The following is a 17017-nucleotide window of genomic DNA, read 5'->3' on the forward strand; positions in this document are numbered from 1 at the left end:
TACAAAGTCAGACCTGACTTAGCTGTGCTAATGGACCCATGTTTAGTGGTGGGAAAACTCAAACCTACAGATAATTCTGAAATCATGCTGGTTTTGGAATGTAATCTTGAGTGTGAATATCTAATGTTCTACATGTGAAGATACTTTAGAAATTTAAAAAAATCATTTATAAGAATAAAATAATATTTTAAAACATTTGTTACCATATAGCAAAGAAGTTGAAAAGTTGTTTATCTCCCATGTCTAACTCAGTTCTTAACTTGTCTCTGCTATTTATTCCACCTCTCAGAGTAATAATATAGAGCTTACATTAACTTCAATTTAGCCAATAAAGTGCTTAGCGTAGAGCCTGGCACAAGAGAAGCACTAACTGTTATTATAGCTATTTTCATGACTTTGGGGTGAAGAGAGTTTACTGCACAAGGCCTTTGGGCATAAGCTATGAAATAGATTTGAAAAGGTTGCCAATATAGACAATGAAGTGAAGTAAGCAGAATAGACTTTGTTGGTGATGTAAGTTAATGCCAGAGTGAAGTCAACTAGGGAAGACATAAATACTTTTAAGTACCTTTAAACTTTAATATGTTTTCACATATTCATACATCTTTTGTCACACTGAAGTCTACAATAGGTAGACTTCAAGAGCTCACTATACAGAAAATGAAATGGTAACTAAATCAAACTCTACACTGGTTGATTTTGACTCATTCATATTGAAGGTTTGCTGGGTGTGGCCTTGTAATCTTGACAGCACACACTACTCAGTGGACCCTCCTGGGTAAATGAATGAAAGACCCTGTGGTGCTTCGATGAGTCTGTCTGGTAGCAAGATAGTGTAATGCAGCCCATGTAGGTTAGTGTCACCATGGAATCCTTGGCAATGCAATGCCCCTTACTTGGTACATTCTGTGTACACATGCACGTGCTTCACATGAAATTCATGGTGTCAGTGTGATTTGAAATCTCAATCTTTCCTCCTAATAACCTCACCCTGTCCTTATGAATTAAGGAAAAGCTGAGGGCAAATTCATATAATATTAACTAGCAGAGCTAGTTGTAATACTAGTAAATACCATGAAAGTGACTTTAGGTTCACACTTTCCATTCCCTTTAAGGTCCTAGTAGAGGCCATATGACTTCTTCAGAGTGAAGTGCTTTTAAGTCAGAAACAGTACATTATTATGTAAATGTAAGAGGAGGCGAAGTTTGTGTCCTTGTAAATCTGCTCTCAGATTATGAGTAATGGTAACTTAAAGTGACCCCTTTCCCAAGGGTGATGTTTCCGTAGTTCTTAAGCTTCACAGGAACCTTTGATGGTGGAACTTCAGGCATGAGAGGGCTGAGGGGAAGAATTTTTTTGCTGTTTGTGTGGGTGTGCATTCATAAACCTTCCTTAATGTTCTCCAAAAGTCATCAAATCTTTTTTCTTTTCCTCTGATGCTTTCTTATTTTTTTTAACCTCCTTTCCTCCAAATAGTGCATCAAAACCTATAACTCTGACTGGCATCTTGTGAACTATAAATATGAAGATTATTCAGGAGAGTTTCGACAGCTTCCAAAGTAAGTAAATAAACTACATAAGGTGGCATTTGCAGAGGGGAAATTCTTTGTGCTTGAAATGCCTAGGGAGGTATGTAATTTCATATGCAGTCAGAGTTATCTGAGATAACATTTCTAGATGGTTTGTGTGTACTTGAAATAGCTATTATTTACAGGGTATTTGATAATAAGTCTCAAACTAGTACTCAGGGATTTGTAGGTGGCAATAAACACTTGGGTTGTTTAAATGTGTCCAGTAATTCTTTGTAGTGATATGTTTTAGTGATTAAACACAAACAGGTGAAATTTTTTTCAGTGAGAAATAGAAAACAAAGAAATTGAAAGTGTGTTGAAATATGCTACAGTGTGTTTTATCTTGAGAATATTTTGAAGAGACATAAAAAGCATTTTCTATTGAGTAAGTTTCGTTTAAAAAAGTAAATCAAGGAACAAATTCGTCTTTTTCCTAGACAAATTTCTTTGTCTCCTTTAAAGTATTAACTTGCTCTAGAGCATACCAAAAGCAAATGTGTTTTGACTGATTAGTGGTGGTTTAAGTTAACCAGGTGTAAATAGGTCTTGCCTTGAGCAGTATCTTTGTAACATGGTATATCCTGAAATGATGCCGTTGGCATGTAAGCATAGTTGATTATACAAATTGAAAGCAAATATCTGTGAATTGTGTTTCAAAAGTAACCATCACCAATGTTAATTTTAATGGAGACCCTATTAATATATTTTTCATTGTGCTTATTGCCTCTGTGAGTTGGAACTGTTTATGCCGCTCTCAGTGCACCCAGCTGTTTGTTTTTCCTATTGGTGTGGTTCAGCCACTCCTAGAGTGTTCAGCCAAGTTCTTGATTGCCTCTTTTTAAACCTCAGCTTAGAACTCTCCCTTCCAGCATTATATTCTCCAGATGGATTTGCTCCTTAGTTCTATATTTACCCAATATTCATTTGGGGATTTTAAAATTCTTCCTATTTGATTGGATTAACCTATCTTCACTAATAGTCTTGTGCATACTGTTCTCATGGTGAAAAGAAAAAAGACTGAGATATAGTGTACTTGCTATAAGGTATCTTTTCACTGCTGGAAGATTTTACTTTTGCATTTACTGGCATTAATAAGAATTCCCAACTGCATGAGAAAGTGAGGAAGAATTATAACAGTGATTAAGAACATAGATTCTATAGCTTGTCTGCATCACCGACTTGCTCTGCCTTCTGTAAGCCTCAGTTTCCTGATCTAGTAAATGGTCTGAACACCAGTCTCCACCACCTACAGGACTAAAGGAGGTAATGCACAAAGTATACAGCATAGTACCCAGCACATAACTGTTTAAATACTGGCCACTATTGTCATTGTCATGTTTTGGTCCATACCATCAAGACTGATTCCCACTCACTTTAAAATCAGTGTGACTCTCTCTCCCATTTTCTCATAAACTTTATATTAAAAGTTATTCTACCAAGTCTCTATTAATACAGTTTCCCATTTTTAGTATATCTATCTAACTCTCAAGAAGCTATGCCACCTTTCCTACACAGCTTTTGAGAGCCCTCTAACTCCTGGATCATCCACTTTGAAAAGCAATGGCACTGGTGGTTTTTATTCTTTAGCTCAAGGGGCCAATTCCGGACTTGCTAAATGCTGGTTCTTCCCTCGGAGAAAGAAGTGTAACATTTCTTCATGGATTAGGATTCTTCATAATTTTTCATAATTATAAAACAAATTTCTTTCTTCTTTTTAAAGCAAAGTGGCCAAGTTGGATAAACTGCCAGTTCACGTCTATGAGGTTGATGAGGAGGTCGACAAAGATGAGGTAGGATGATCCCTTCAGATTTTAAAATTTTGTTTCACTCTTAGAAGATTGGCTGGAGAATCACCAACATTTAGCCAAAACAGGAATTGGAATGCTTTTTGAAAATAGAAGAACTTTTTAAAAATGTGTTGTTTGATTGATTGAAATAAGGTCTCTGTTTCAGTTTGACTGCTTAGAGTTGCATGTTCTTCCCTCCTGTTTATTTGTTCTGAGTTAGTTTTCAAAGGTCTGATAAGATATGGCTGCATTGTCAAAAGATACCAAGATTACTTAGACCTTAAGTCTAGGTTGTTTTCAACAGGGTGTCTTGAAACAAACTGGCAGCCAGTAGATTTTAAATGGCTGTTTCTTCATCAATTGCTTTGGGTGAAGTATATTGTACCCAGAAGCTCTGATTTTAATAAGCCCACTCAACCTACTATTGGAGAATGGTTATGGCTGGAGAAGTGTACAAAGAGAGCTGGTCATTAAGGTGAGACTGTGTCCATTGAGCAAGGGGAACTTAATAAAAAGTGAGTGCCACCCATCTCTGCTTTTCTCATTCTCCCCTGCTCAATATTGGATGCCTCATCGTGAGTTCAGTTTGTTTTTTTTTTAAATTATCAGCTAAGGCATAACACTAGCTACTCAAGAGTGTTAACAATGTCCATGGTAGCAAATTATTTTAGAAACCACTTTCAGTCAAAATGAAAAACGAGGTATTCAAAACTTGGTGCTGATTAATAGTAAGAGGAGGACCAATTGAAATAATGCATGTTAGGTCACACAACAAACTGTAAAATTCTACACAGGTAAGTTATTTCTAATATTGCTAATAACAACAATAAAAACACCAGTATGAATACTGAGATGGTCTAAAAGCATACAGTGGGTCTTTCTGCAATGTCTACTTGATTACAAAAATAAAGGTCATAATTAGAGACTTGTCTAGAGAGCCGTGAGCTGCGTAACCTGACTGTGTGGCTTCGTCTCACGGACCCACTGAAGTACATATGTGCTAGAGCCTTAAAGGGGCAAGGAAGTCACAAGGGAGCAATCCTAGAGTGTGGAAGGTGTCTGGTGAGGAAGTGGTAGAATATTCGCCAGATTTGGGAAGAGTAAGGGGTCATTCAAAATGGAAAACAAGGTATTCAAGAGTTGGTGCTAATTAGTAGTAGTAGGAGGTCTATTTAGGTGTTTATGTATTTCATCTGTCTATTATATGTACAAATATATGCCTAACATATTTTTAGCAGCTGCTGGCAGCCCCATGCCCACCTCCTTATACCCAGATCTCACAGTGGGGGTTGGAACTTGAAGGAGCAAATTCCTTAATTTTTTTAGCTGGTTCCTTCACTTTTCTAATTCATCTTTCCTGTATCCCTGTTATGTTTTGCCTCTCTCGTTTTCTGTTGCCCCATCATTTTCTCTCTCCATTCTCTGTTAGTTCACATTTCCTGCTTTTCTTCATTCACCTTTCCCTGAACTAAGCCTCTGGGAAGTTTTCCAGGAATTTGCCTTTGTCTTCCAACTATAGGGGAGTGTAATTTGAAAACATTTTTCATGAAGCCAGGCAGGACCTTACAACTTGAGTGATCAAGTGTGGTATGTACTTTCTGTGGCTCACTAAAAACACTTTAAAAGAAAAATTTGGGCTGGAGCTAGCTCTGCCTTTTAATGGATGAGTCTTTAGAAATTTAGGGTTGTTCCCTCTCTTTCACTGCTAAGTGGACTCTTAAGTGACTGGTAGTTGTTTGTGTCAGATGGTTATCCTAGTAAAGGGGTAAGGGTCAACCCGGCACCAATTGAATGATTTTCCTGCTGACCAGACTCAAAGCAAATAATGTTTAAGTAATACCAGGAGATGATGGTGGTGTTTCCCTTCTCTCCTAGGATGCTGCCTCCCTCGGCTCTCAGAAGGGTGGGATCACCAAGCATGGGTGGCTGTACAAAGGCAACATGAACAGTGCAATCAGCGTGACTATGAGGGTAAGGAGGACATCACCTGCTTTCTCCTCTGATTAAACCCTTTTTGCTCTGTGTCTTGGGAATAATGCTCAGAGTGAATGCACTTTCTGTTCTTCTGACAAAAGTGACATTGTCTGGTTGGTAAGATGCCTCCTTGGTGATGGACCCCCATTGGTACAAACCCACTTCCACCCACTTCCCCTTGTCACCCACCAACCACCAGCATGACGAGATCACCATTGGGCTGGTGTGAAGGTATAGTTGTCAGCACAGGCTTTTCCCTCTATGATAACTACAAAAGTGACACTTGGTGCCTCACAGAACATCCCCAAGGAGCTTGGCCTGATCACTCCTGTGGAGGCCTGCGGAACAGAGTCAAGAAAAGCAAAAGTTGAGGACTAAAGGGAGAATGGTTATGTTGGAAGAGATTTGCAAAGAGAAAAGTAGCACTAGTCTAAAAAGCTTTTGAGGAGAGAGCTAGGACCAGACAAAGACCAGGATTAATAATAAAGAGTCAAGAAAGAATGGACGGGAGGTAGGATGGACAGGGAGATAGAAATTAAATCAGGGGAAATGCTGACCACTGTAATCCTGAGATTGGAAAACGGTTCAGTGTCACCAGGCAGAGAATAGCTCCCATTCTGTGTGAGCAGGAAACCTTGGGGGTTTGAGAAAGTTTCTGTTGTCCTTGTTGCATCCCAAATTGGAACTCATGGCACTACTTTTGGGTAGTTATGTAAAAATACCAAATTCTGTGGGTGAGAAAAGTGACCCATGAATGTTAAGTGAACCACCTCCTCAGAATTCAAATGCAGTGAAATTTTTATATGTGATGGATAGTCTAAACTTGGCCCGTTACCTGGGGGCATTGGCCAGAATTAGACTTGTTTTAGAGAGAATTGAAATGGTTTTTATATATGTGTATAGTTTTAAGTTATCAGTAGAGATTCTGACTCTTAATTTTGAAACAATAGCTGTGTGTGTATTTCTCTTCCAGTCATTTAAAAGACGGTTTTTCCATCTGATTCAACTTGGTGATGGATCCTACAATTTGAATTTTTATAAAGATGAAAAGATCTCCAAAGAACCAAAAGGATCAATATTTCTGGATTCCTGTATGGGAGTGGTTCAAGTAAATATGAGTTTTATCAAGTTTTCTTGTCAATAAAAGTACCATCTGTGAATTAGCAGATGTAAGCAAATGGCATTCCAAAAATGGCAGTATTCGTGGTAGAAATATAATAGCTGATTTTAAAATGAGGAAAGGTTTGTTTTTCATAATTTTAGGAAATGGCAGGTATAATATAGAGGCAGAAGTCTGCTGCAGGAGGCCTGAGAGCTCTGGCACATGAGTTCTTGTGTTTAAAACCTGGTTTGGCCACTTTTTAGTTGTGTGATCTTGAACAGGCTGTATTAACTGAAGTTTCTTCATACGTGAAATGCAGATAATGAGCATGATTCCTTAATAGGGTAAACTGACAGGATGATAACCTGGAAATATTTAGGACAGTTCTTAGCATCTCAGTGGTGACTTTTATCAATACTATCGGAGTACCAATGGCGGAGTAGTTGAGAGTTGGGTTTCAGATTCAAACTGAGTTCAAATCCCTGCTCTATACCACTTACTAGCTGTGGGACCTTGGAGATATATTCAACATCTCTGTGTCATGTTTTCCTTATTTGTTAAGTAGAGATAATGACGATACAAATATGATTACTGAGGGAATTAATAGATGTAAAGAGCTTAGAACAGTGCTGGCACATGGTAACCATTCAGCCAACATTAGATATTTTTGTTATCATAGTGCTTGTTGCAGTTGTAGAGTTATTTTCAAAACTTATTTTTAATCATGTATAATACATTAATGTATTCATATTATTAAAAAATCAAACAATACAGATGAATTGGAAGTCCCTCTTGACCCCCATCCCTCCTTTTCCATAGAGCTGTTACCAGTTTGCTATATGTCCTTCCCTATCTTCTTAGAATTATCTTTGAAAGCAGGTTGCTAGTTTTCCCATCTGTCCATCCATCCATCCATCCACCCACCCATTCTCCTACCATTTTCCAGGAAGATCTAAGGCAGTAACTTAAAGGATGCATAAAGCACAGGAAAGCATAAGTTTAAGTAGGTTTGAAAGCACAAAGATGAACAGAAGGGAGTCAGGGCAAGGAGGAGATGAAATGCAATTACACTAAGAAAAAGGCATATGTTTTTTTTTTTTTTTTTGAGAGGGCATCTCTCATTTATTGATCATATGGTTGTTAACAACAATAAACTTCTGTATAGGGGACTCAATGCACAATCATTAATCAACCCCAAGCCTAATTCTCAATAGTCTCCAATCTTCTGAGGCATAACGAACAAGTCTTTACATGGTGAAAAAGTTCTTATGTAGTGAGTAAGTTCTTACATGGTGAACAGTGCAAGGGCAGTCATCACAGAAACTTTCGGTTTTGATCACGCATCATGAACTATAAACAATCAGGTCAATTATGATTATTCGTTTGATTTTTATACTTGATTTATATGTGAATCCCACATTTCTCCCTTATTATTATTGTTATTATTATTATTTTTAATAAAATGCTGAAGTGGTAGGTAGATGCAAGATAAAGATAGAAAACATAGTTTAGTGCTGTAAGAGGGCAAATGTAGATGATCAGGTGTGTGCCTATAGACTAAGTATTAATCCAAGCTAGACAAGGGCAACAAAACATCCACGGATGTAGAAGATTTCTCTCAAAACAGGGGGGGGGTGAGGTTCTAAGCCTCATCTCTGTTGATCCAATTTCTCACCTGATGGACCCCTGCGACTGTGCCTGTCTTAGGTTGTTCCTCCCTTGAGGAATCTTACCCGTCTCTGGCTAACCAGTCATCTTCCAGGGTCATACAGGGGAATGTAAAGTTGGCAAGTGGGAGAGAAGCCATATTGTTTGAAAAGGTTAGCTTTTTACTTTTTTGTAGATTTATGCCCTGTGGCTTCTATGCCCAGCATTTGTCTTGAGGTATCTCTACCACTTGGAAGAATTATGATACTCGGTAATTTCAATATGAGGCACGAATTCTACTTAGGGCTTGTAATTATGAAGGAAGAAGAGAAGCTATAGAAGTAGCAGATGGAAGAAAACATGGGAAGATTGATTATTTCATTGACCTATCTTCTTGTAGTGTAACATAAGCGTGTACAGGTTTTAAATTACTAATTAAATTGCATGCACACATTAACATAATAGGAATACAGTTACATAACCAAAGCAGACCTACAATTACCAGCCATATCCAGTGAAACCAAGAAAACCAATTAGGCACCCTAGGCATTTGTGAAAACTTATCAATGATATGATGGATATTGTCTAACTGAATTTGAATATTTTGAGAAAAATCAGACAAATTAAAACAACACATTCCTGGGAACTGTTCACATCCCATATGTTCTTTTAACAGTAGATAGTCTATAGTTGCAAGATTTTGGAGTGCTGCAACTTGCACTTCTCCTAATTCTTGGTTGAGTTCCGACAGTTTAGATCCAGTCAAATTTGTTGTTTTACTGTATGCACAGGCCAGCTTAGATATCTCCTTCTTCATTCCAATGGCAAGTCCAGGAATGGGTGGGATGAATGCAGCTACAACTGCAACAGCACCAGGATCGTCGTTGAAGATTTTGATGATCACCTTCTGGAATGACTCTTCCAGAAAATGTTGATGTTGGAAGTTCTTCTTCATATCGTATCTTAATTCATTTTCTGGGTAGCCAAATTAGGCTTTGATCCTCTGTATAAACACAAACTAACCCTTTGCCCACACTTTGATATGCCCTTTATACTATTGTGAAGAACTTATTGGAGATCACCACACAGGAACTGCTCTTTTTTTTTTTTTAAGAGAAAGGAATATTATCAGAAAAATGTACTTCCATAGCTGATCATCTGACACCCTTTAAATGATCAAAATTATGCATATTTAAAGCATGCATTAATCGGTGATTTGCAGTTAGTTTTAACCTATCAGGGAGTAATCCCCCTTTTCTTTCTTTCTTTTTTTTTTTTTTGTTATCATTAATCTACAATTACATGAAGAACATTATGTTTACTAGGCTCTCCCCTAAGACCAGGCCCCCCCACCACAAACCCCCTTGCAGTCACTGTCCATCAGCATAGCAAAATGTTGTATAATCACTACTTGTCTTCTCTGTGTTATAAGGCCCTCCCCTTTCTCCCACCCCCCCCCCATTATGCATGCTAATCATAATACCCCCTTTCTTCTCCCCACCCCCCTTATCCCTCCCTTGCCACCCATCCTCCCCAGTCCCTTTCCCTTTGGTACCTGTTAGTCCATTCTTGGGTTCTGTGATTCTGCTGCTGTTTTGTTCCTTCAGTTTTTCCTTTGTTCTTATACTCCACAGATGAGTGGAATCATTTGGTATTTCTCTTTCTCCACTTGGCTTATTTAACTGAGCATAATACCCTCTAGCACCATCCATGTTGTTGCAAATGGTAGGATTTGTTTTCTTCTTATGGCTGAATAATATTCCATTGTGTATATGTACCACATCTTCTTTATCCATTCATCTACTGATGGACACTTAGGTTGCTTCCAATTCTTGGCTATTGTAAATAGTGCTGCGATAAACATAGGGGTGCATCTGTCTTTTTCAAACTTGAGTGCTCCATTCTTAGGGTAAATTCCTAGGAGTGGAATTCCTGGGTCAAATGGTAAGTCTATTTTGAGCATTTTGAGGGACCTCCATACTGCTTTCCACAATGGTTGAACTAATTTACATTCCCACCAGCAGTGTAGGAGGGTTCCCCTTTCTCCACAAGCTCACCAACATTTGTTGTTGTTTGTCTTTTGGATGGTAGCCATCCTTACTGGTGTGAAGTGATACCTCATTGTGGTTTTAATTTGCATTTCTCTGATAATTAGCGATGTGGAGCATCTTTTCATGTGTCTGTTGGCCATCTGGATTTCTTCTTTGGAGAACTGTCTATTCAGCTCCTCTGCTCATTCTTTAATTGGATTATTTGCTTTTTGTTTGCTGAGGTGTGTGAGCTCTTTATATATTTTGGATGTCAATCCTTTATCGGATCTGTCATTTATGAATATATTCTCCCTTACTATAGGACACCTTTTTGTTCTATTGATGGTGTCCTTTCCTGTTCAGAAGCTTTTTAGCTTGATATAGTCCCACTTGTTCATTTTTACCTTTGTTTCCCTTGCCCAGGGAGATATGTTCATGAAGAAGTCACTCATGTTTATGTCCATGAGATTTTTGCCTATGTTTTTTTCCAAGAGTTTTATGGTTTCATGACTTACATTCAGGTCTTTGATCCATTTTGAATTTACTTTTGTGTATGGGGTTAGACAGTGATCCAGTTTCATTCTCTTATATGTAGCTGTCCAGTTTTCCAGCACCATCTGTTGAAGAGACTGTCATTTCCACATTGTATGTCCATGGCTCCTTTATCATATATTAATTGGCCACATATGTTTGGGTTAATGTCTGGAGTCTCTATTCTGTTCCACTGGCTCTGTTCTTGTGCCAGTACCAAATTGTCTTGATTACTATGGCTTTGTAGTAGAGCTTGAAGTTGGGGAGTGAGATCCCCCCTACTTTATTCTTCTTTCTCAGGATTGCTTTGGCTATTCAGGGTCTTTGGTGTTTCTATCTGAATTTTTGAACTATTTGTCCCAATTCATTGAAGAATGTTGCTGGTAATTTGAGAGGGATTGCATCAAATCTGTATATTGCTTTGGGCAGGATGGCCATTTTGACGATATTAATTCTTCCTAGCCATGAGCATGGGATGAGTTTCTGTTTGTTAGTGTCCCCTTTAATTTCTCTTAAGAGTGACTTGTAGTTTTCAGGGTATGGGTCTTTCACTTCTTTGGTTAGGTTTATTCCTAGGTATTTTACTCTTTTTGATGCAATTGTGAATGGAGTTGTTTTCCTGATGTCTCTTTCTATTGGTTCATTGTTAGTGTATAGGAATGCAACAGATTTCTGTGTGTTAATTTTGTATCCTGCAACTTTACTGTATTCTGATATCAGTTCTAGTAGTTTTGGAGTGGAGTCTTTAGGATTTTTTATGTACAATATCATGTCATCTGCAAATAGTGACAGTTTAACTTCTTTACCTATCTGGATTCCTTGTATTTCTTTGTATTGTCTGATTGCTGTGGCTAGGACCTCCAGTACTATGTTAAATAACAGTGGGGAGAGTAGGCATCCCTGTCTTGTTCCCAATCTCAGAGGAAAAGCTTTCAGCTTCTCGCTGTTCAGTATAATGTTGGCTGTGGGTTTATGATATATGGCCTTTATTATGTTGAGGTACTTGCCCTCTATTCCCATTTTGCTGAGAGTTTTTATCATGAATTGATGTTGAATTTTGTGAAATGCTTTTTCAGCATCTATGGAGATGATCATGTGGTTTTTGTCTTTCTTTTTGTTGATGTGGTGGATGATGTTGATGGTTTTTTGAATGTTGTACCATCCTTGCCTCCCTGAGATGAATCCCACTTGTTCATGGTGTATGATCCTTTTGATATATTTTTGAATTCGGTTTGCTAATATTTCACTGAGTATTTTTGCATCTACATTCATCAGGGATATTGGTCTGTAATTTTCTTTATTGGTGGGGTCTTTGCCTGGTTTTGGTATTAGGGTGATGTTGGCTTCATAGAATGAGTTTGGGAGTATTCCCTCCTCTTCTATTTTTTGGAAAACTTTAAGAAGAATGGGTATTATGTCTTCTCTGTATGTCTCATAAAATTCCAAGGTAAATCCATCTGGCCTGGGGGTTTTGTTCTTGGGTAGTTTTTTGATTACCGCTTCAATTTCATTGCTGGTAATTGGTCTGTTTAGATTTTCTGTTTCTTTCTGGGTCAGTCTTGGAAGGTTGTATTTTTCTAGGAAGTTGTCCATTTCTTCTAGGTTTTCCAGCTTGTTGGCATATAGGTTTTCATAGTAGTCTTTAATAATTCTTTGTATTTCTGTGGAGTCTGTTGTGATTTTTTCATTCTCATTTCTGATTCTGTTGAATTGTGTTGATTCTTTTTTTCTCTTAATAAGTTTGGCTAGAGGCTTATCTATTTTGTTTATTTTCTCAAAGAACCAGCTCTTGGTTTCGTTTATTTTTGCTATTGTTTTATTCTTCTCAATTTTGTTTATTTCTTCTCTGATCTTTATTATGTCCCTCCTTCTGCTGGCTTTAGGCCTCATTTGTTCTTCTTTTTCCAGTTTTGATAATTGTGATGTTAGACTATTTATTTGGGATTGTTCTTCCTTCTTCATGTGTGCCTGGATCGCTATATACTTTTCTCTTAAGACTGCTTTTGCTGCGTCCCACAGAAGTTGGGGCTTTGTGTTGTTGTTGTCATTTGTTTCCATATATTCCTTGATCTCTATTTTAATTTGTTCGTTGATCCATTGATTATTTAGGAGCATGTTGTTAAGACTCCATGTGTTTGTAAGCCTTTTTGTTTTCTTTGTAGAATTTATTTCTACTTTTATACCTTTGTGGTCTGAAAAGTTGGTTGGTAGAATTTCAATATTTTGGAATTTACTGAGGCTCTTTTTGTGGCCTAGTATGTGGTCTATTCTGGAGAATGTTTCATGTGCACTTGAGAAGAATGTATATCCTGTTGCTTTTGGATGTAGAGTTCTATAGATGTCTATTAGGTCCATCTGCTCTACTGTGTTGTTCAGTGCTTCCGTGTCCTTACTTATTTTCTGCCTAGTGGATCTCTATTTTGGGGTGAGTGGCGTGTTGAAGTCTCCTAAAATGAATGCATTACAGTCTATTTCCCCCTTTAGTTCTGTTATTATTTGTTTCACATATGCTGGTGCTCCTGTGTTGGGTGCATATATATTTAGAATGGTTATATCCTCTTGTTGGACTGAGCCCTTTATCATTATGTAATGTCCTTCTTTATCTCTTGTTTCTTTCTTTGTTTTGAAGTCTATTTTGTCTGATATTAATGCTGCAACCCCTGCTTTCTTCTCTCTGTTGTTTGAGTGAAATATGTTTTTCCATCCCTTGACTTTTAATCTGTGCATGTCTTTGAGTTTGAGGTGAGTTTCTTGTAAGCAGCATATAGATGGGTCTTGCTTTTTTATCCATTCTATTACTCTGTGTCTTTTGATTGGTCCATTAAGTCCATTTACATTTAGGGTGACTATTGAAAGATATGTACTTATTGCCATTGCAGGCTTTAGATTCATGGTTACCAAAGGTTCAAGGTTAGCCTCTTTAGTATCTTACTGCCTAACTTAGCTTGCTTATTGAGCTGTTATATACACTGTCTGGAGATTCTTTTCTTCTCTCCCTTCTTATTCCTCCTCCTCCATTCTTCATATGTTGGGTGTTTTGTTCTGTGCTCTTTTTAAGAGTGCTCCCATCTAGAGCAGTCCCTGTAAGATGCCCTATAGAGGTGGTTTGTGGGAGCCAAATTCCCTCAACTTTTGCTTGTCTGGGAATTGTTTAATCCCGCCATCATATTTAAATGATAGTCGTGCTGGATACAGTATCCTTGATTCAAGGCCCTTCTGTTTCATTGCATTAAATATATCATGCCATTCTCTTCTGGCCTGTAAGGTTTCTGTCGAGAAGTCTGATGATAGCCTGATGGGTTTTCCTTTATAGGTGACCATTTTCTCTCTAGCTGCCTTTAAAACTCTTTCCTTGTCCTTGATCTTTGCCATTTTAATTATTATGTGTCTTGGTGTTGTCCTCCTTGGATCCTTTCTGTTGGGAGGTCTGTTTGATTATTTCCTCCCCCAGTTTGGGTAAGTTTTCAGAATTATTTCTTCAAAGACACTTTCTATCCCTTTTTCTCTCTCTTCTTCTTCTGGTACCCCTATAATACGGATATTATTACTTTTGGATTGGTCACACAGTTTTCTTAATATTGTTTCATTCCTGGAGATCCTTTTCTCTCTCTCTGTGTCAGCTTCTGTGCGTTCCTGTTTGGCCTCTTGCGTTTTATCTATTCTGCTCATAAATCCTTCCAAAGTTTGTTTCACTTCTCTAATCTCTTTCCGGGCGTCTGTAATGTCCCTCCAGACTTCATCCCTTAGCTCTTGTATATTTCTCTGCATCTCCGTCAGTATGTTTATGATTTTTATTTTGAATTATTTTTCAGGAAGACTGGTTAGGTCTGTCTCCTTCTCTGGTGTTGTCTCTGTGATCTTTGTCTGCCTGTAATTTTGCCTTTTCATGGTGATAGAGATAGTTTGCAGAGCTGGCACGAGTGACGGCTGGAAGAACTTTCTTCTTGTTGGTTTGTGGCCTTCCTCTCCTTGGAGAATAGCGACCTCTAGTGGCTTGTGCTGGGCAGCTGCACGCAGACAGGGTTTCTGTTTCCTGCCCTGCTGCTATGGAGTTTATTTCCGCTCTTGCTGTGGGTGTGGCTTGCCTTGGGCTGCTGCTCTGATATGTTGGAGCCGCATTGGACGGGGAGCGGCCGGGAGGCTATTTATCTCCATGAAGGGCCTCCGTGTTCCCTGCTGCCCAGGAGGTTAGAGTGCCCAGAGATCCCCAGATTCCCTGCTGCTGGACTAAGTGTCCCAGGATGCTTCTGTCCAGTTTTGAGGTCCCTGTCTCTTTAAGACTTCCAAAAAGCACGCGCAAAAATAAATAAATAAATAATAAATGAATGAATGAATGAATGAATGAATGAATAAAAATTAAATAAATAATAAAAAGAAAAGACGCCTCTCACTTTTCTTTGTCCCTGGGCGCCCTCACAGGTCTTGCTGTCCTGTTTCCCTAGTATCCAGGGCCCCGCGCATGCACTGTGTCTGTGCTCTGGTCCGGATGGCTGGTGCTGGGTGTTCAGCAGTCGTGGGCTCCCTCCCCCTCCCACTCTGACTCCTCTCCTCCCATCAGGAGCTGGGGGGAGAGGCGCTCAGGTCCTGCCGGGCTGGGGCTTGTATCTTACCCCCTTCGTGAGGCGCTGGGTTCTCACAGGTGTGGATGTGGTCTGGATGTTGTCCTGTGTCCTCTGGTCTCTATTCTAGGAAGAGTCGTCTTTGTTATATTTTCATAAAGATATGTTGTTTTGGGAGGAGATTTCCGCTGGTCTACTCAAGCCGCCATCTTGGCTCCAGGCATATGTTTTTTTTTTATTAAGGTATCATTGATATACACTCTTATGAAGGTTTCACAAGAAAAACAATGTGGTTATTATAGTCATCCATATGATTGAGTACACCCCCCCTACGCCCCATTGCAGTCACTGTCCATCAGTATAGCAAGATGCCACAGAGTCCTTATTTGTCTTCCCTGTGACCCCACACACCATGTGCACCAATTTCACAATGACATGATACCCCACTCTCTGCTTCTCCCTCTCTCCCCACCCATCTTCCCCCACCCCTCCCCTTTGGTAACCATTAATCCCTTGTTGGAGTCTGTGACTCTACTGCTGTTTTGTTCCTTCAGTTTTGCTTCGTTGTTATACTCCACAAATGAGGGAAATCATTTGGTACTTGTCTTTCTTCACCTGGCTTATTTCACTGAGCATAATACCCTCTAGCTCCATCCATGTTGTTGCAAATGGTAGGATTTGTTTCTTACTTATGGCTGGATAGTATTCCATTGTGTATATGTACCACCTCTTCTTTATCCATTCATCTACTGATGGACACTTAGGTTGCTTCCATATCTTGGCTATTGTAAATAGTGCTGCAATAAACATAGGGGTGCATATGTCTTTTTGAATCTGAGAACTTGTTTTCTTTGGGTAAATTCCTAGGAGTGGAATTCCTGGGTCAAATGGTATTTCTATTTTTAGTTTTTTGAGGAACCTCCATATTGCTTTCTACAATCATTGAACTAGTTTGTATTCCCACCAGCAGCGTAGGAGGGTTCCCCTTTCTCTGCATCCTTGCCAGCATTTGTTGTTCCTAGTCTTTTCTATGTCTGCCATCCTAACTGGTGTGAAATGGTATCTCATTGTGGTTTTAATTTGCATTTCCCTGATAATTAGCCATAGGGAGCATCTTTTCATGTGCCTCTTGGCCATCTGAATTTCTTCATTGGAGAAGTGTGTATTCATGTCCTCTCCCCATTTTTTAATAGGGTTATTTGCTTTTTGGGTATTGAGGTGTGTGAGTTCTTTATATATTTTGGATGTAAACCCCTTGTTGGATATGTCATTTACAAATATGTTCTCCCATACTGTAGGATGCCTTTTTGTTCTGCTGATGGTGTCCTTTGCTATACAGAAGCTTTTTAACATGATGTAGTCCCATTTGTTCATTTTTGCTTTTATTTCCCTTGCCCGAGGAGATACGTTCAGGAAAAAGTTGCTCATGTTTGTATTCAAGAGATTTTTACCTATGTTTTCTTCCAAGAGTTTTATGGTTTCATCACTTACGTTCAGGTCTTTGATCCATTTTGAGTTTACTTTTGTGTATGGGGTTAGACAATAATCCAGTTTCATTCTCTTGCATGTAGCTGTCCAGTTTGGCAAGACCAGTTGTTGAAGAGGCTGTCATTTTCCCATTGTATATTCATGGCTCCTTTATCATATATTAATTGACCACATATGCTTGGGTTTATATCTGGATTCTCCAGTTTGTTCTATTGGTCTATGGGTCTGTTCTTGTGCCATTACCAAATTGTCTTGATTACTGTGGCTTTGTAGTAGAGCTTGAAGTCAGGGAGCATAATCCCTCCATCTTTGTTTTTCCTTCTTAGC

General features: G+C 38.7%; 1 protein-coding gene across 29 annotated transcripts in view; it reads left to right on the plus strand.

Annotated features, from left to right (window-relative positions):
- DOCK9 (dedicator of cytokinesis 9) overlaps nucleotides 1-17017 on the plus strand; it is a 273892-nt gene that overhangs the window by 144479 nt on the left and 112396 nt on the right. For all 29 annotated transcript variants that reach the window (XM_073212409.1, XM_073212414.1, XM_037025012.2 and 26 more), the window contains exons 4-7: nucleotides 1478-1560; nucleotides 3293-3362; nucleotides 5235-5330; nucleotides 6307-6441. In XM_073212409.1, coding sequence (XP_073068510.1) covers nucleotides 1478-1560; nucleotides 3293-3362; nucleotides 5235-5330; nucleotides 6307-6441 — 384 coding nt within the window. The remainder of the gene's footprint in view (nucleotides 1-1477; nucleotides 1561-3292; nucleotides 3363-5234; nucleotides 5331-6306; nucleotides 6442-17017) is intronic.

The sequence above is a fragment of the Manis javanica genome, chromosome 9 (assembly GCF_040802235.1).
Source record: "Manis javanica isolate MJ-LG chromosome 9, MJ_LKY, whole genome shotgun sequence".
Taxonomy (NCBI): domain Eukaryota; kingdom Metazoa; phylum Chordata; class Mammalia; order Pholidota; family Manidae; genus Manis; species Manis javanica.